Source organism: Eublepharis macularius, chromosome 1 (assembly GCF_028583425.1).
Source record: "Eublepharis macularius isolate TG4126 chromosome 1, MPM_Emac_v1.0, whole genome shotgun sequence".
In the NCBI taxonomy this organism is placed as follows: domain Eukaryota; kingdom Metazoa; phylum Chordata; class Lepidosauria; order Squamata; family Eublepharidae; genus Eublepharis; species Eublepharis macularius.
In genome coordinates, this window is record NC_072790.1 from 102,078,596 (window position 1) to 102,099,287 (window position 20,692).

The window sequence follows — 20,692 nt, forward strand, 5'->3', positions numbered from 1 at the left end:
ATACAATGTTTAAACAACTGAAATGATCAGCTTCCCACAGTCCTTGCCAGATTTGATTCTGAGGAGTTATACATGAGAGAAAATAACCAGAAAGGGTTTGTTTTGATTCATAATAGATCTTTTGTCCTCTGCAATATTGTAGCAGATCTTTTGTCCTCTATGATGACCTTTACTGGAGTCCATATACCTTACATTCAAATACACTGGAGAGAGATTGTAGTTTTTCAGAGAGCTGAAACTGGTACAAAATAGAGGTTTGTTGCCTGTGGCATGAACATTCATCCTACTGTCATGCCTGCTTGCAGGTCTGCCATTTTTTGTTGTGTATTAAGACCAGCAAAACCTGGTTGACTGGCAACAACAGCTGGGCCAAAGAAATGAGTTTGTACACTACAGGGAATGATTCTTCTACTATCTCAGAAATGATTGTCTGACTCTAACTGGACTATAATTTCCCAGGCTTAAAACAAATCTTCCATTGCTGAGACATTTTGTTGCTGTAGTGGAATGTTAATAGATAGCATTCAGTGGAAGATACATTTCTTCCATTTCTCCGAAAGCCCCTTTAGACCTTCACAATATAATGAAACTTCCTCTTAGGCTTCCTGAAAATTTAATTAGAATGCTGGCTGCATCCCTTTGTACCCCTCTGCTTTAATATCTCTAAATGACATCTTTTATTAGGTCTGTTAGTGAAACATGACTATGCCCTCCTCACAACTGGGCTGCCCATTCTTAATCAAGCAATGCTTCTTGCTTTAGTGTTCCCAACTGAAATCTAAAAAGAGTGCCCCAGCCTTTCTGTGAAATTGAAGTTAAACTAACTAGTCCATAATCTTTGAGAGCCCCCCTCTCGACATCCCTTAATCATGACATTAAACTGGCCAGTTTCCAACCTTCAGGGTTCCCTCTCAAAATCTCATTAACTGTATGTTAAAAAGATCACCTCTATATTACCTTTAACTACTTGTTGTTTTCTTTTACCATCAAAATTCTTGGACTTGTTAAGCATTACAGCTTTATATTATTTACTTGTGTTTTTCTTTTTAATTTTAAAGTCTTGCTGAACCCTTTTCTCTCTGTAGAAAGGGAACCACACTTAGTATTACCTTAGTATTAATGATATAGAGAAAGCAAAAACCATGGAAACCAATGCATTTTTCTGTTCCTCTCAGTGCAGAACTAGAACCCTGTCTCCCAGACCAGTTAGAACAAAGAAAGGTTGTCTAAAAGTTAGCCACAAAATTCTTATTCTATATACTGTTCTTTATTTTACAATATTGAAATGCCCACCATTTTTGCTGTATTCAGGGACAACCTACCTCTTTATGACTGCCTGTCAGTGAAGGCAAGGCTGCTGCAGCACAGTAGTTCAGCTGTGAACCAGCACTCTACTGGTCCAGATCCCACTACTCCCATGAGCTCAATAGGTGGCCTTGGGTAAGCCACTCCTCTTATCCCCAGCTCACCAGCTATATTGTGGGGATAATAATAACACTAACTTGTTCACCGCTCCGAGTGAGGCACTAATCTGTCTAGAAGAGTGGTATATTTATTATTATTATTATTATTATTATTAGTATTAGTAGTAGTAGTAGTAGTAGTAGTAGTAGTAGTAGTAGTAGTAGTAGTAGTATCTGCCAGATGATGACAGAGTTTATGCCTGTGTACATATGAGCCATCAAATCACAACCAACTTATGGTAACCCTAAAGAAGGAAAGGTGGTTTGCACATAGGTGACAACACTAATTGGCCAATATTTTAAATAGATTTAACCGAATTCTGCTTTTCAGAGTTTACCAATCAGCATTCTCCAAAAATGATGGAAAACCTGGATGGCTGCTTTTTTGGGAACCTAATAGACTTCTGTTTTAGACTAACTGGTCCCCTAAAAGTAGCAAGCACTTACTATTTAAATCCACAGCACATTAAACTGATGATGAGCAGAGATGAGGAGTACAAGTCCATGCTGTTCTCTATTAGGCCATGTGTAAGGAAGAGATAGGCAAGATCTCCTTCAACATCCCGACCTTCCTCCAATGAATTTAACTCCTGTGTTGGGACTTCTGTCTTGGTGTTATGGCAGTCTGACATGATCCAGGGAGCTGGATCATCCGAGTTGCTGTTTCTTAGGCTGGTGAGGTGCCTCGACCACCCACAGCCCTCTGATTTCAGGGAGAAATCGGGCAGGAATGCTCTGCATCCCCAAGAGTGAGTGATCTCGGCTGAGGGAGGGGGGTTCTGAATTAAGGATTCTCCCTCAGCCTTGAGGTCTCCTTGTAGAAGGGTGAGCCTATATCTCTGCAGCAGCTTTGGAGTCAACGAATTGGCATAGGATCGTTGTACCCTAGCTTCAGTTATGGATTTGATCGCAATTTAGCAAAAGAAACAGTAATTACAACCCCAAGGAAAGAAGAGGAGGTAAAGATTGCTATCTCCCCTAATGGGCTTGATTTTTAAACAAAGACCAAAAGTTATTAAATGAGAGACAGAGTTAATTAAAGCAGGAGAGCCAGTAAAAAGTTTGGGAGTGAGAACTGTGAGACTCTTTAACATATAAAGCGTAAAAGATCAAAAAAGAACTTTTTGTTTACATACCTGTGGTTTTGAGAAAGCGACGCGGAGGGAAGGAGTGTGGGAAGTGGCAGAAATATCGCAAGAAGGAATTTGTTTGTTGGAGCAGTGAGCCACGTATAGAAGGGCAGGAAGTGTGCTGGAGTAGCAGCGGAAGAAAAACAACAAGGTGGTAAGGAAGAGCTGGAGAGGAAGCGGAAATTCACCATTTTGGATAAGGGAATGACTGGAGACTTCACAATAGAGTTCACCATAGACAAAAGACGTCCGACATTTTGATTGCTGGAAAAGGTACGTATTTTAGTAACTTTTAAACCTGACACGAGCGCAAAAAGTGACAAGTGAAAACGGAGTTGAGAAAGAATTTATTAAAAGATATCAAAGAGGCAATAAAGTCAGAAGTTGCAGAGTTGGTGAAAAATATTGATGAGTACTTTCAAAAGATAACCTTACCAACGTTACCTGATAAACTGAAAGATAGATTGAATGCCAAAATTAAAATAACAGAAATAATGGAAGCGATACAGGCAACAAAAACGGGTAAGGCACCTGGACCAGATGGAATATCAGCTAAATTTTATAAAGTAATGGCTGATGAACTGATACAATTGTTGCAGAGAGTAATGAATGGAATATTAGAAGGAGAGGGAGTACCGGAAACATGGAATGAGGCAAACATTACATTGATACCAAAAGAAACCCAAGATTAAACTAATGTTATAAATTATAGATCAATATCTCTAACAAACAATGACTATAAGATATTTGCTAAAGTATTGGCGGAAAGGCTTAAAACTTGGTTGACGGAGTTTATTACAGAAGAACAGGCAGGTTTTTTGCCGGAGAGACAGATAAAAGACAATTTAAGAGTAGTACTGAATGCCATTAAATATTATGATAAACATTCGGGGAAAGGGGTTGGCTTTTTTTTTGTTGACACAGAAAAGGCTTTTGACAATTTAAATTGGGACTTTATGTTTGCTACAATGGAAAAGATGCAGATGGGTAAGATGTTTATCCAAGCAGTAAGGGCAATATATAAAGACCAATGCTCAGCTATTGTGGTAAATAGTGACTTAACAAAAAAACTGGAATTAAGGAAGGGGACGAGACAAGGGTGTCCACTCTCTCCACTGTTATTTGTGATGGTATTAGAAATTCTACTTAGACAGATACATGAAGACGATATGATAAGAGGACTGAAAATAAAAGGTCATTCCTATAAAGTGAGAGCCTTTGCTGATGATGTGATGGTGATAGTTGAAGATCCAATTCAAAATATGCCAAGATTAATGGGAAAAATAAAAGAATTTGGTGACCTTGCAGGATTTTATATTAATAAGAATAAATCAAAGCTACTATGTAAAAATATGACTAAACAAAAACAACAAGAATTGATGGAGATAACGAAGTGTGAGGTGGTGCATAAAACAAAATTTCTAGGCATTGAATTAACTGTGAAGAACATTGATTTATTTAAAAACAATTACGACAAGCCAGGGCAACAGATAGATAAAGTTATGTTGAAATGGAATAAATTGAATTTATCATGGCTGGGTCGTATTGCTGTGATTAAGATGAATGTACTTCCAAGGATAATGTTTTTGATGCAAACAATACCAATCGTGAAAGATAATAAGCAGTTTGATAAATGGCAAAGGAAGATTTTGAGCTTCGTTTGGGCAGGGAAGAAGCCTAGAGTGAAAATGAAAGTGTTATATGACACCAAGATTACAATTACCAAATGTACAACTTTATCATGAAGCCATTTGCTTAGTTTGGCTGAAGGAATGGATTTTATTGAAAAACCACAAATTATTGGCTTTGGAAGGATATAAAAATTTTTTTGGATGGCATGCATATTTGTGGTATGGCAAGATTAAAATGGATGCTATGTTTTTGCATCATTTTGTGAGGCGGAGTTTATTTAGAGTGTGGCAAAAATATAAAAGATATTTCGAGGAAGAGACTCCATTGTGGATTATACCAGCTGAAGTCGTAAACCCGAATGTAGAACATGGTGGAGAGGAGTGGATGACGTATAAAGAAATTTTAAGAGTGGAACAAAATACATATATTATGAAAACTAATGAAGATTTATCATTTCAGTATGGTTGGTTTCAGTATAGACAAATTAAAGACTTATATGATGCAGATCGTAGGAAAGTAAGATTTAGGATTAAAAATTCAGAGTTAGAGGAGTGTTTACTTCAAGAAGGGAAAAAGTTGATATCTAAAATATGTAAGATTTTGTTGAGATGGTATACAGAAGATGAGGTGGTTAAAGTTCAAATGGTTAAATGGGCAATAAATTGTAATAAAGATATTACGATGGAAGCTTGGGAACGATTGTGGAAAAATACAGTAAAAATTTCAACATGTACCACTATAAAAGAAAATGTTTATAAAATGATTTACAGATGGTATCTTACACCAAAAAAGCTAGCTAATGGTAATAGCCAAATGTCAGATAAATGTTGGAAGTGTAAGAAACATGAAGGTTCCTTCTATCATATGTGGTGGATGTGTGAAAAGGCAAAGCAGTTTTGGGGGAATATTGTGGACGTAATGTCAGATATTTTGCAGAAAAATGTTGTTAAAAACCCAGAACTGTTACTGTTATGTATGAACTTAGAAGAATTTGATAGTATGGACAGAACAATGGTGTTTTATATGGTGACAGCAGCTAGGATGTTATATGCACAACTTTGGAAGACACAAGAGATACCATCGGCGGAAGATTGGATCCAGAAGTTATTGAACATGGCAGAAATGGACAAATTAACAAGTAAACTTAAAGAACAAGATATAGAAGAATTTATTATGAACTGGGAGAAACTTAAGAACTATATGGAAAGAAAGAGGGACATGAAGGGGAAAATTTGGTCTTTGGATAACTTGTAAAGGGGGAAGGTAGTTCTTTGCCGGTAGTTGAAATATTTAAACAATAGATAATGATAGATAAGGGATTTTTATTGTTAAATATAGTTTAATAGAAGAGATAGCAGATAGACTGCAATTTAAATAGGGGGGGTTGGAAAACTGTTGGAAGTCTATTATAAAAAGGGGGGAATGGGTGGGGGAACTGAAATGGGATGGAGATGTTAATTGAATGTAACTCCTGTGTTATGCTTGTGTCTTGGTGGAAAGTGGGAACAGCCTGCTCCACTATGGTAATTCCTTCTGAAAATGCCATTCACATTGTAGATAGATTACATGGAAAGAAAACTAATTGATTCCGAGTTGTTTTCTTTACCTGACTTCACATTTGTGCAATGTCAGATTTAGAAATTCATTGCTTTCCAATGATAATTTAGATCACAATTAGTATCTTAACATCTTTGCTTATACGTTGTGCATGTTTTTAAGTGCAAGTTATCTGCACGTGAGTGGCATGATTGCAAAGTTGTCTTGGATGTCTTGCTACTTCATAGGCCACCTTTTCTCACAACATTGTTCTTAGTGAATTAGACATGTCTGCATTCACATCTCTGATATGTATACTGTTTGCTTCCATTCCACAGCCAGCACTTCCCTTTTGCTTGTCGTAACCTATCTGTGAAAACTCCATGCTTGCTTACCATTTCTCAGATATTTTGTGCTCAGCTCAGTTTAGCCAAATGAAGATGCTATAGCAGCCTCACTGAAGAAAGTGGGAATGGGTCTAACCAATACCTGACTGTGAGACTGCCTCAGAATCCTATGTGTGTCACCTTGTGCTTCCTGGAGGTAAGGCAAATATGAATTAAATATTTTAATGACTGCTTCAAATGTAATTAATTTGTTATTCAAATGGCACTTGTATGTAGGAAAAGGCATGTAAACTGTATGTGTGAGTATCTATTTCTGTCTGTCTATGAATGGTGACTTCTTATTTTGTTGTGGAACTGTGGCCAGTAAAGGTATACTATATACATGCCGTGAAATAGCCAGACATGCAACAATTATTTGATCGTGTACAAACAACAATACTCAAGGAGGTGTATGTAATTTTCTATGCAGTAGTCCCCTCTGTGCCAGAAATGTGCGAAGTTTCAGCTACCTGAGAGCCACTGAAAGGTATAGAAGGGATTTTAGAATGAAAGGAGAAATCTGCACCTGTGACACCTATGGAATAAGATCTATACATTACACGGAAGTGCTTACAGCCTTGACTGCAGAGTGTCTTATTTTAAAATGCTTCCCTATGTTAAAAGCTGCCTACATGTAGTGAACTAGTGCACCAAGGAGAAGGGTATTACTACATGCAGGGAGATTTTTTAAAAATTGTGTGAAGAACATTTACAATATGACTTCTTGTCTAACAAATTGAGCTGGCTGTTTGTCTAGATTAGTTGCTAGTTACAAAAAAATATCCACATGTTCTAGTGCACCGATGAGACCAAATGTTTCTGGTCATGGAAGCAATAAATTACACGGATATTGGTCTGATCTGATATTTCCCTGTAGCTTTTCCCAGGGCTACTTAGTTTTACAAACGTTCCTTGATCCCAAGCAGGGTGAACTTGAGCTACAGCCATGGGAAATGTAACTATTTGAAACTCATTGTATTTCCATGCATGTCTTTCCTTTATACAAATTTGATCTTATAAATTTCCCCTGAAAAGGTCAGTAATAGGATGCATTAGAAACCATTCCAGTGATTCCTAAAACCTCAGAAGTCTATTCGGCTAATTTTTTTTTGTTTGTTTCACAAATAGGCAATAAATTGGTATGCCCAGTCTTATTTAGGATAGTATGTTTAGAGCATAATACATTTTGACAAGGCTGCTTTTGTACAACTCTCCTTCACAATGGAAAGGGTCCTGGTTTTTACCATGTGCAGAAAATAGAGCTTTCCCCCTGTATAATTTTATCAGCCTTTAGATTAAAAAGGGTTAAATAGTATTAAGCAGGTAAAGATAGCTTCACATGAAATGGTAGTCCAGAAAGAGAGTGGCTGGGGCAGCTTGTTCTCACACTTACAGAACTGGACCACAGGTTCCGATCGTCCTGAAATTTGGGGATCTTTAGGGGATAGTCAGGTTCCCTGCAAATCTGGTTGCTTAAAAATGCCCCCCCCCCCAACATCTGGACGTTTTCCCTCACAGGGAATAATGGCCAGTTAAATCTGAGATTCTCTAACCCAGATCAGAGAATCTGATGGAGATGTCAGAATCCTGGATTTTTTAGAACATGAAACCTGGATCTGGATCAACCAGATTTTTTTTTTGGTGCACACCCCTATGTGTCATTGAATAAAGACTATTGTTTCTTGAACAGGTTACTTCTTTGAGATCAGTTTTTCTTTTCTTTTGGGGAATTGCTTCATGGGAGAACAGGATGAAGAGGCAAGAGAGGCCAATACTTCTTGAACTGGCAAACACTTTCAAACACTTTTGCAGCCATCACTGAAAAGTCAGTAAAAAGGCTTCCAAAACATGTTTGTGAAAAGTAGGCTGTTTTTGCTTAGCTCTGTTTGATTCTAAGTTTGTATTCCAATTCAGTAGTATTCTCATTTAGTAGAATACTTCCAAATAAAATATTTAAAAATTATTTTTTAAAAAATCTTCTAGGCTAAAATAAATTATATCTTTGAATCAGACAACAGATATTCTTGAAATTAATTATTCCTACTGCTCTCTCAATCACTTTGTTAGGGGTGTGTGATCTGGGCCTGGGGACCAGGGGGAAAGCCAGATTTATGCCTATCCAGTGAAATCTGGATGTCCCATTGAAGAACATGGATTCAGTCCAGGTACCTGAGCTCTGTGCTGGTCCAGCCACATGGTCAGCACCATTACACACGAGCATCTGCAGGAGCAGCTTGTCACCCTCCCACCCGCCGCTGATTAAGGACTTTTGGGGGGCACTGTCACAACTTTATGAGTTGGCGGTTTTGAGGCATTGGGCCGGATCCCAAAAGGATGAGTGGGCCTTTGGGACTGCTTGCCCTGATGGATCTGAAAGCAAGGGTCGCCAAGCAGGGCTGGCAACAGAACAACGTGTGCTGAGGTGCCAGCAGGAGGATGGCGGGTAATGCATTGGTCAGCAGCCAGGCCTCCGAAGCTAACAAGGATCCATGCCCAGATGCCAGGCCAATGCTCCATCCAGCTGTAATCAATAAAGTTGTGGCCATTTCTAACCCAAAGAAGTGTCTGATGTGATTTATTAGCCACAATGCAGTCTGACATAGCACATAGGTGACAATCTACTCTGCCTGCTGCCTTGTGCTCATAGTGATTTCAGCCAGGCAGTGATTTCAGCTCATGCGAGTAACTTTATTGCAAATGCTATATACACACACGCTCCTGAAGGAGCCGGATATATACATTCCAAATGACTCCCCCTTTTAGTAACCCCCCCAATGAGAACACAGACAACTAGGATCCTTCATTTGCATGTGATGACAAAGGTGACATGTTCTTTGTGTTCTCATTGGGTTAGCAGCAGCCAATCATTCCTCCAGGATATGAATCAATTGCTGCCTTGTAAACTAGGATCCTTCATTTGCATGTGCTGACAAAGGTAACATGTTTACAAGGCAGCAATTGGTTCATATCCCAGAGGAATGGTTGGCTGCTGCTAACCCTCTTTTCCAAAAGGATTGTAGACCTGAGAAGCCCCGCTTTACTCAAAGCTAGCCCAGTACATAATAACACCAGCAGCATTGCATTGCTGTCCTGCTGCAGCGCAGAGCTTGGCTTGGCTCCGTTCATGCTGCTGCCCTCTTGCTTGCTGCCTGTGGCTGCCTGTGACAACTCCCTGTAGTTCCCTGAGGCTCCCTGCTGTGGATAAATACTCTGGCCCAGCAGAGCTCAGGTACCTGGATTGAATCTGTGTTCTTCAATGAGAAATCCAATTTCACTGGATAGGCATAAATCTGGCTTTCTCCCTGGTTCCCAGGCCCAGATCACACACCCCTAACAAAGTGATTGATAGAGCAGTAGCTGACGAACTTCAGATCTTCTTGGAAAACTCTAGTGCTCTAGAGTTTCCAGTCTGGATTCAGACCAGGGCATGGGACAGAGACAGCACTAGTAGCGTTAGTGGATGATCTCCGTCTGAATATAGACAAAGGCCATGCCTCCTTATTCCTCCTCCTTGATCTATCTGCAGCCTTTGACACAGTAGACCATGCCATCCTGTTGAGGCATTTAGGAACGGAAGTGGGCATCAAAGGATGTGCCCTGGACTGGTTTAAATAGTTTCTTATGGAACGGACTCAAAAAGGGTTGCCATCGAAGATCAGCTATTTCCAGAATAGGAACTAACTTGTGGGGTTCCACAGGCCGCAATCTTATCTCCCGTGTTATTCAACCTCTATGTAAAACCTTTAGGAGAACTCATTTGCAGATATGGAGTGGGATGTCATCAATATGCAGATGACACCACACTCTATATCTCGCTATCCAGGTCCCCACAGGATGCAGTAGAAATCTTAGATCACTGCCTGACAGTCGTGGTGAAATGGCTGAAAAATAACAAATTGAAATTGAATCCATACAAGACTGAAGTGATGCTTGTTGGGAAGGCAGGGATCTTGAAAGACATTGTACTTCCCACTTTTGATGGAGTTTGTCTGACCCACACAGACTCGGTTAAAAGCCTAGGGTTTATACTGGATCCAGTGCTACTACTAGAAAAACAAGTTAAAGCAGCTGCAAAAAGTGCTTACCTGGCCACCTGGATCCATGCTATGATAACACCAAAACTTGACTGTTGTAATGCATTATACTTTGGTCTCCCATCTAAGTTAACTAAGAGGCTCCAATTGGTGCAAAATGCTGCGGCTCGGCTGTTAGCAGGAGTGAGCAGGAGCATGAACATAATTCCCACCCTACAGTCACTCCATTGGCTACCTATCAGTTACCGTGCTCAGTTCAAGGTATTGGTTATTACATGGCCTTGGCCCAGCATACCTATGAGATCGCCTCACTCCTTATGTCCCTCCATGGCAGCTTCCCTTATCTGAACAGGGTCTCTTGCAGGTGCCAGCCTGCACGTGGGCAAAATCAACAGCAGCCTGCACATGGGCTTTCTCTGTGGGTGCCCCGACCCTATGGAAAGGTCTGTCTGAGGAGGTCAGGAGAGTCCCCACTCTCCTGGCTTTCCACAAACGATGCAAAACCAAATTATTCAAAAAGTCTTTTTACTCAGATCAGAGAGAAGTATTATAGGGAGGGGTCTCAAATGCTTCGCTAATGAGTTAGGGACCATAGGCTTTACCACTACATTGCCTTGCATATTATCTGTTTCTCAAATATGTACTCTTATACTACCTGTACTTCATGTTTATCTAATGTCAGCCCTAGAATTGATTATGTTCTGTTTCAGCAATTCTTCAGCTCTGTATTGGATTCTTGCAAATGTTACATCTTTGTAAAATCCTATGACATTGTTGTGGAAATGTCCTTAACATTGTATGGAAATGTCCTTGATACTGATTGTACTAATCTCACGCTATGTAATCCGCCTTAAGTCTCAGTGAGAAAGGCGGACTGTAAATAAATAAATAAATAAATAAAATGTGAAAATGGCTAGATATACAGGAATTTGTACGTTTGGGCCAAGTCCTTATTCAATTGAATACCTATAAGGTACATATTATGAATTATGTTTATAGTCACTCCCCAAGAAACTCAGGGCTGTGTGCCCAGAGGTAACTCCAGTTTATCTTTGTATTAGTCCACTCCTGGGAGATAGCTTAGGCTGAGAAATGATGATTGGCCCAAGTTCAATGAATCATTGCACAGCTATGGTTTGATGTCATGTCTCTGCGATCCAAGTCTAATGTTCTATCCACTATAGCACATTGGCTTTCAGTCAGTGACCTCACAGACATATCTGCTGATACAACGCGCTAGCCCATGTATTCAGTAGTATCCTTCCCAAACTAGAAATGGCATTACCAGATCACTTCATGAGGTCCTTTACCTAGATTGAATTTACCAGTGATTGAATTTTCTATCTCTACCACTGGTTCCTCTATGCAAAATGCAAAAGAAAAAAATGTAGTGGATGCAATGTTACATACCAATCACAAATGTGACTGGAAACTGAAACCATAAATAATCTTTCCACTCCATTCACAGCTGAAAAAAGTCATGGTTCCTGCCAAACTTTGGAAGCTGATTGAAGCAGATGAAATTAATTATTCACACATTGCTCCTGAGTAATAAATACCGTAAAGTCAGCTTGTGCCAGCTTTGGTACTGCAGCACAATTCTGTATTAAGCCATGGTTGTTCTCCCCATTAAGACCAATTTTTGAATGTTAGACAGGAAATATCAGCAAAGCATTCTGTTACTAATATCTGCTGAGATTTTCAAGGGGACTGATAGAATTAGCATCCCAGCTGTTACTGAGTTTTCTTCCAGCATTTTAATCCATTCCTGACAGTAGTTTTCAAATCAGAACTCTGAATTAGTTCTATTGATTTCAATCGCATTATTCCAGTGTAAACAGCTTGAAGACTGTGATTATGACTCTGGACTCCATAAAACATCTGAAGATAGAATTTTCTGACCGATTTTCATAAGAGTCACTTTGTCATGAATTCCAGGGAGGTAGCTAGCTGTTTTATTCTGTTGCAGAGAAAGACTTTTGTGGACTAACTCATTTAGCATGGCATATGTTTTCAAGAGCAAGCATCCAGATTGTCAGATGCATAAAGCATTCTCAACAGTTGGCAGATATTTGTATACAAACACAAGAGAACACAAGGGTGAAAACAGAAGTGGGCAGTGTCTGAGAGAGTTGTTAATGGAGTGAGGCTAGAAGTCTAGCATTCCAAAGGCAGGTGTATTCTATTACTTTGCACAGCAAAGATTTTAAAAAATCCAGGCAAATGACTAAGCAATCTAATTAGAGAAGGGGACCTCCCATTCAAGGATTTGTTGGTGTAGCTGGATGATTACTCTTCCACAGTCCGTTGGAAACAGAATTGAAAATGAGATTCCAACTAGCACGATCCTGAATGTAGAAATACAGCCATTTCTATCCTGCAATTTTCTATCCATACACAACAGTTGAGAGCTAACTATGTTTACTCAGGAGTAAATCTCCTTGATGAGACTCTTTCCTCCCAATCAGCAATAGTACTGCAATAGATCCCTTAATCACTCAGTTTCTTAAATCACTATCACACCAATTACTCTTTCCTTTGTTGAATTGATGTAGCCCTTTTCAGACATTCTGTTTTGCTGCTCCATCTGTTGTGTGTAACAGGAGTGTGCACTGCTTCTCATTCTTCTGATACATGGGGCCACTATTTCATGTCAGTGTGGCATGTAGCACCTTTTGTCAGCTTTGGCTGAAACCCCAGCTATGACTCTTACAAAAAAATGGCTTCAGTGAGCCATACTCCTGTCACATGCAGGTTGGATTAGGAAGGAAGGACGGAAGAAGTAAGCAAACTTACTTACTTACTTACTTACTTACTTACTTACTTACTTACTTACTTACTTACTTACTTACTTACTTACTTACTTACTTACTTACTTACTTACTTACTTACTTACTTACTGTAGTGCCCTCTGTGTGGGGCTGCCTTTGAAAATTATTTGGAAATTTCCTAAATTCAGCAGCAGGATTATTGTTGGGGATTGGGTTCAGGGATCTTATCCCCTTTGTGCTGAAAGATCTACATTGGCTGCTCCACTGTTTCCAGGCACAATTCAAAGTGCTGGTACTTGCTTATAAGACCCTAAACAGCTTGGGGCTGAGGCACTTGAAAGACAGTATCCTTTCTCTGGCCCATGGTGTCTAGCCCACCTGTTAAGATCCTCTTCTCCGCCTTGCTCACTGTGATTCCTTCTGCAAAGGTAAGGCAGGTAGTAATCAGTGGCAGGGCTTTTTGGGTGGTGGCGCCTCATTTTTGGAATGTCCTACCCCTTGAGGCTTGCTGGCACCTACTGTACTTGCCTTTAGGTGCCAAGATAAAGTGGTTTTCTTTACCCTGGCTTTTAAATAAGAGGTTCTTTTTGGATGTTTCATGGTCTACTCATTTGAGATATGGTCTGTTAAAATCATTTTAAACTGCTTTGTTTCTTTTATCTTCTTCTATTCCCTGACTCTTTTAACCGGTGTGGGTGGGTTTTTTTGGTATAGTTTTTGTTGATCTGATTTATTTCTTCTTCTGGGTTAGCAGATTTATTGATTGATTTTAATTAGTGATTTGCTTTACTAAGTTTTATTGCATTGCTTGGTTTCATTTTATGTTGTGAGCTTCCCTGAACAAGCCTAGGGAGGCAGCATAAAAATGTCCTAAATAAATAAATATGTATTCTATGTGCATACAACTCAAGAACACATGAATGCATTCTTTCAAAAATCTGTGGCCTGTTCATGAAAACCAAAGTCATACATGCATGGAAAATATGCATGTTGCCTTACAGTGAAATCTTAAGCAGAGTTACTCCAGTCTAAGCCCATTGAAATCAATGGGCTTAGACTGGAAAAGCTTTTCTTAGGATTGCACTCAAGTGACTATACATATAGTCACGTATATAGTCACATATTGAGTGACTATATATATAGTCACTCAAAATGGTGACTATATGTATTGGTTGTATCATACACACTCCAGTCACACACCATGCCTTCAGAACACCCAAGTAGAAACAAAATAATCCTTGACACATATGGAAAAGGACAAGTCAAAAGAAACAATCTTTAAGAAGCTGCAAAACACTAAGCAGAGAATTACTTGGGAGTACTTCCTCTGAACTGGGAGAGGAATAAAGTTAGTCACTTTCAAAGGCAGCCTCTCTAGTGCTTACAAATCTGCTGGAGACAGGCTTGTGTGATCAGATCTCCTGTCTCATTAATTCCATATGATGAAGTTGACTCTGGCTCATAAAGTGAATGCTATGGGTTTTTTTTAATCTTCCAAGTGCCACAGCACTCCTAATTGTTCTGTCTAAATGTGTCTTCATAATCTGAATTAAGTTAGTTTCTGAAAATTGCTCCGGTAATGGTTAAATATAAATCTGACTGCAAGCGAACCTATGGATGGGGGATAATCTAGGTAGGAGAATATCAGGAAAAGGCAACACATGGGGATATTTTTTTCCTCACACATTATCTCATAACAATAAACCATATGATCCAAACTGTCATGAGATATATATCAATTGTTGGACTGTATCATCTCACTATTCAGGGAGAGGGTATCTGGGTATTTGGAGACCCATGAACTCAACTGGTGGCTGCTGTGGGGCAGCTCCTTTTAAGATCCACCATCACTACCACAGGTTTTCTATCCTATCTTGGAGGGCAGAGACTAGGTGCCACCATTAGAACAGTTCCCAACCTATCTGAAGAGCCTTCCTCATAAGAGGCCAGCAGAGGCAGGCAAGCATGCATAACTTCCCACACCGCCTTTGGAAAGACAATGCAAAAGGGGAACTGACAAAAGGAGGGAGAACATGGAGCCAAGGAAACCTCTTTCCTCTTGTTCTAAAGCCACTGGAGTATCCACCAGAGACAACGTGGGGCAGGCCTGATAGAGAGACATGACTCTGATCCTCTTTTACAGTGGACTAGTTTAATTGAAGGTCTCTCAGTTGTGTGCTTTGCATCAAACCCTTAATTGTTAATGCATATGAGGTTAGTTCACACATTTACCCAGCTGGTGATTTATTAAAGTGTAGTGGGAGTGGATGTTCTTTCTGCCCAGACATTGAGGGTCATGCCTGAATTACCCCTATAATCATCCTTACTATCCTTGTAGGAATTCTCCTATTCTTCTTACCACAGTGCTTCTGTGGCATTAGCTAAAAGTGCAAATTCAGTCTGAGCAATAGAAAGGCTGGGTTCTTAAACTGAGAAATACCTGTGTGAAAGGGCAGTCCACAAAGCAACCAGCAGCCTCTTCAATTTTTGCTTTGCTGTAATTGAATGTTTGCCAATCCCAGAACTGTTTCACTCAGGCAGGATGCCAAGATATTTCTAGGAATGTACAGTCCAAAATTTCCTCCTCAAAGTTCAACCAGAACAATTCATGTTTCATAAATATTCATAAAATAAATCCTCCAAATATAAATACAATTATTTAAAATATTGGGGAACTGTCAGTATTTTTGAATCCAGTAGTTAATCTGGTATTTTGTATTATTTATTTAATTTATATACTGCATCTCCAGAGATCTGAGGAGGCTTACATAGTTAAACAAAAACAAAAGAATAACTGTGCTTATATACTGCTTTTCTAGCAGCTCTGCTGTAACTTAAGAGTTATCTAACTTATGTTTTTTAAACAAGCTGGGGGTACAAAGACTGCATAAAACAACATTCAGCAGCCTAAAATTATATCAGTAAGACAGTCAAGTGAAAGAAAGATGGTACTGCTCAGTTAAAAGCCTATATAAAAAGAAATGTTATGGTCTAGCAGCTAAAGGACAATAAAGTACGTGAACCTCAAGAGGTTCCAGGGGAGTGCAATGGGGTGATCAATCTAAAGGGGAGATCTCTAGTACGAAGGAGGAGGCCTGTCTCTGGTGGCCACCTACCACACCACTTCATGCAGAAGCACAGAGACCAGAGCTTGGGAAGAGGATTTCTTGGAGCCTCACTGACCTGGTCAGCTCAGTTCTTTTTGCCATCCCACCTCCCGGCCAAAGTGGTAGGACCACAGCATAGGGTAAAGGCTTCCCTACTCAGGTCAGATAGCAATGGAATAAGTGAAGGGAGTGCCTCTTCTCTTGCACCTTCACCAGCTCCAAAGTGGGCAACAGTGTCTTTATGCAGCCCGTTACAAGTGGGCATAAGTGAGGAGGGACCACATGTTCCCTCTATTGGAATATATGTTGCAAAGTCTGACATTCAGTCATTATGGGGTTAAATGTATTTACTCACTGTGCTATTGTTTGTATTGATCTGGAAGAGAACCTGGTACAGAACCAATAGCCTGGAAGCCTGGGGAAACTGAGATATGTTTGTAAACTGTTATTGGTCAATAGGTCAGGTGATTTCCTCTCAGGGTCAAGAAGACAGAGGAAGAATCCTCATTGTTGTTACTTCTCCTTGTTCTCATAGTCTAAGTATGTAGCATGCAGCAAGATGTAGCTCACGGCGTTTATTTTGTAGCAATCCTGTGTACCTTTTCCCTTTAGAAGTAAATGTTTTTAAAAAGCAGACATTTGACTCTCTATTGATTCAAGATCCATTGCACCTCTGATCTTAAACTATTTTAACCCATTTTTCACAACACCCTCACCCCTTGTGTTGCTCCAGGTATGAGGCAGACCATGGTATAAAGCACACCACAGTATAGTTTTAAACAAAATGGAATATATGAGCAAGGACAGCTAATCCTGCACTCCACCTTACCTTATCACACCCCACTGTTTGAATCATATTCAGTGTAATCCTAAAGAGAATTACTACAGTCTAGCCCATTGTACTAATTGTTTCCTGGCCTGGCTCCAATAATGAGAAGCCCATTGTGCTAGGAGGTACACAGTTCCTTAAAGCTTGCATAAGAAAGCAACACAGTGCAGCAAGGAAAAGTGCCAAACAAAGAGTTCCATTCTCATCATCCATGGGCTCAATTTTTGTGAAAGAAAGAAAGAAAGAAAGAAAGAAAGAAAGAAAGAAAGAAAGAAAGAAAGAAAGAAAGAAAGAAAGCTCCCTTCCAAGCCCAGACTCAGATAATTTCTTCTCAGTGGGAGAAAGGAAATATATCTATAATTATTTTATTTCCTATTGAAACCAATAGGGGGAAAAATATCATATTGGTTTTTCTGACTTGAATCCTCTGTTATAAAATTCTTACTAATTTTTGTCTAATCACATGTGCATCTTATGCTAGCTTTAATGAACTGTCTGACTATTTCTGTATATCCCCTTGTTGTAGTTGTCTTTCAGACTGATTCCTTAGCCATATGGGCAGCAGTAACAGAATGAATCACTGTTTAAAGCTGTACTTGAAGAAAACCAATAGTGCTTTTTGAGGAGTGTTTTACATCAGCTTTCCAGATGTTGAATTTCTTTTAAATTAACTCATCTACCTTTTATCAGTTTCAGACAGTCTAGAGATAGTGTCTTATATTGGCAATTTTGTTTATCACTTATCTCTCTTTCCATCACACATGTGTTTCTATCTCTTGGTCTCATACAAACATATGTAACACAATTTGATTCACAAAACAATTATGTTGACTGTAACTTGTATTTAAGCCTTTAAACATCAAAATCTTACTGACCACAACCCAAAGAAGCTTCAGACAGATCTGAATATATTTTTCACCTTGAATGTTGCACAGCAAGACATTTTTTTGAATTTCTCCAAGTTTCAAATGCAGCTTATTGAGGGCATGGAAGAAAGGAAAGAACCATAATCTTATCAAAGGATTGGTTGCATCGGTTGTCCCATGCGGATCTCATTTCTAGCTATGGGAAAGATAGCTCCAGAAGTGCATAAGACTCTTTACCTGTCTCATAGAAAAATATTAAAGAAAACTGTGCAGATTATTAGATTCTGCTGGATCTCATAAGAATGCATAAGTAAGTCCCATCAATTTCAGTAAAGCTGATATCCAAATAAACGTTTCAGGATGCAGACTCCTTCCCACTGAAATCAGTTATCTAAATGGGATTGATTTGAATCTTCTGTTCCTCCCTTTAGTGATGGAACAAAAGATATCCAGCATTTTCAATAATGCCCCTACTGTGGATACCTCACCATAGTAGTATGCTCATGTCCCACGCAGTACATCTAAAGCTCTTATTACAATTGATATAAACCTAAATATTCTGTATAAATTTGCTGGTATTATGGATTTGAAGGAAGACAAGTTCCAGGAAAGCCCTAATTCCACTCTGTTGATGACCATAAAAGCATTCAGCAAAGAAAAAGAATAAGCCAACTGCACATATAGCAATTTTAATCCATTCCATTTTTAAATACCACAATAAATTTAATTTTCACAATAAATTAAATAGCCATATTCAGTTTACAAAATAGAATTACTTAGTGAAACCAGTATTTACAAACAATATACATTATATACAGCAGGTTTCTCTTTGTCAACATACAAGCATAAGGAAAAAAATGACTTTCTTTTTGACATATGATTGACATGCTACAAGTGCCAAGATGATCTATACAATAAAAACAATAGTGCAAACTCACCACAGGAAATTTGAAACAATGTTGATTGCATGAGATAATTTCTCTTCAAAAAGTAGGAAGAGTTCCAACAGAACAACTCAGCATCATACTTAGGATAAATCTACATTTCCAACTTATATTGGCTTTATACAGGGCTTTTTTTCTGGGAAAAGAGGTGGTAGAACTCAGTGTGTTGCCCTCGGAGAAAATGGCCACCAGCCATGTGACCATTTTCAAGAGGTTCCAGAACTCCATTCCACCGCGTTCCAGCTGAAAAAAAGCCCTGGCTTTATAGCATTTTAACTGTCACCATCATTCTAAGAATCCTAGGACAGTGACAGTGCTTAAAATTGTCCATTCAGAGACCACAGCATGAATCCAGTTCCCAGCATTCTCCGGAAAGAAAAGGACAACCAGTATAAGTCTGAAGTGTAGCTTTACACATTTAAAGGGTCAGTATTCTTCTCACAATGTGTATCCATAATAGCCTAATTTAATTTTTGCAGTGAATTCTAAACAGCCTTTTCTCTAATTATATTTGATAGTGATATTTTACAGAGCAGAGTACTGACCCTTTGAACTGAAAAGCTGAGTTACTTTCTTTAAATGACATCTTCTCATTTAACAGTATAGCATAAAATGACGCAGTTATGCAGAGAGTAAATTTTGTTATTCACTGCTCTGCAGAAAAATTGATCCCGTCTTATATTTGGTCACACACTGCATATGTACAAGTATGCATGAAAAAGGGGTTACTTTGATAGCTGTGTATATGAAAAGTGCATATTTTTACTCTAATAGAGACACGGTTGCATATCTCTGAGTGCAACACACAGTGTTGTATGAAATTTACTTTAGGGCCAGTTAAATGTCCTCCCTGTGATCTGGTAAAATTTCTGATTAAAAGGGTGAAAGAACTTGCGCAATTTGGTAATGACAGAGGAATCCACCTCTGGATGGATGCGTCCCTTGCTTCCCGCCAGGCACTTGTTAAAGACAATGTTAAATCGCAAGCAGTAAAACCCTCTGGTGGCATTGAAATATAAATTATATTGACTTATCCTTGGAGGAAGATTTAAGAACTTCTCTACCAGCTGGAGTTCTGGCAGTGGTTCTGTAATGAGACGATCACCATCAACAATATGAAACTGTTCAATGGGAAAATATTTTAACCACCTCTCCAGGTGTTTTGTGTAGATGCTGGTTCTTACTGCCTTGTATTTAGTGTTGACTTCACAGGTATTTGAATCAATGGCCAGCTTCTCAAATTTGTAGTAGGTTTTATTCTTCCGCTCCTTCCCCTCCAGCACCTGAGTATAATCAGAAATAGCTCTTGTTGTGGGTTCCCTGACAATGATCAGTAATTTGATGGATGAGTTCATTTTATATATCCTTTCAGGTACCTCCTCCGTGATAAAGTATGCAGGACTTTTCTCAATTGTTATTTGATGAGGGTAAGAAAATGGCATTTTTTTCCTGTACCATTCAATGCCCTTGGCATAGTTCTCATCATTATCAAAGAAATGGATTTCTTGAGAAGCTTTGACCACTGCTGGGTGGAGATTCAGCATTTCCAATAGTGCTCGTGTGCCTCCTTTCCTCACTCCTATTATTATGGCCTTTGGGATTTGTTGGACCAAACTGTGCAGTCGAATTTGCTCCTTGCTGGCATTGCCCTTCCGGAACTCATGTAACAACCCACGTTTAAACTGAAGAGCTCGGACTGGAATTTCATCTTGGCCATGGAGTCCAAAACGACCATCAATAGGGCAAATGGGCTGCAGCCTGTAATGATCAAAATAGATATTGAAAAAAGGAGAAAAAACACTAATTTATGTTATTACAGAAGCATGTAAGATGATTCACAGAGCCCTGTTACCCTGGGAGGAGATGGGCTTTTTGTAGTATGATGAATCAACAGCAAAATTATCTGCTTGCCCATATGTGAGCATAGAAAGCAGGTCTTTGTCAGCTCCTCAAAGTCTTGCACTAACCCACTCGTGTTTCCAGTAAAACAATCA

General features: G+C 39.2%; 1 protein-coding gene across 2 annotated transcripts in view; it reads right to left on the reverse strand.

Annotated features, from left to right (window-relative positions):
• Nucleotides 1–18,507: 18,507 nt before the first annotated feature.
• HS3ST5 (heparan sulfate-glucosamine 3-sulfotransferase 5) overlaps nucleotides 18,508–20,692 on the reverse strand; it is a 315,479-nt gene continuing 313,294 nt past the window's right edge. For both annotated transcript variants that reach the window (XM_054970504.1, XM_054969835.1), the window contains one exon: nucleotides 18,508–20,456. In XM_054970504.1, coding sequence (XP_054826479.1) covers nucleotides 19,526–20,456 — 931 coding nt within the window. In that variant the 3' untranslated portion in view covers nucleotides 18,508–19,525. The remainder of the gene's footprint in view (nucleotides 20,457–20,692) is intronic.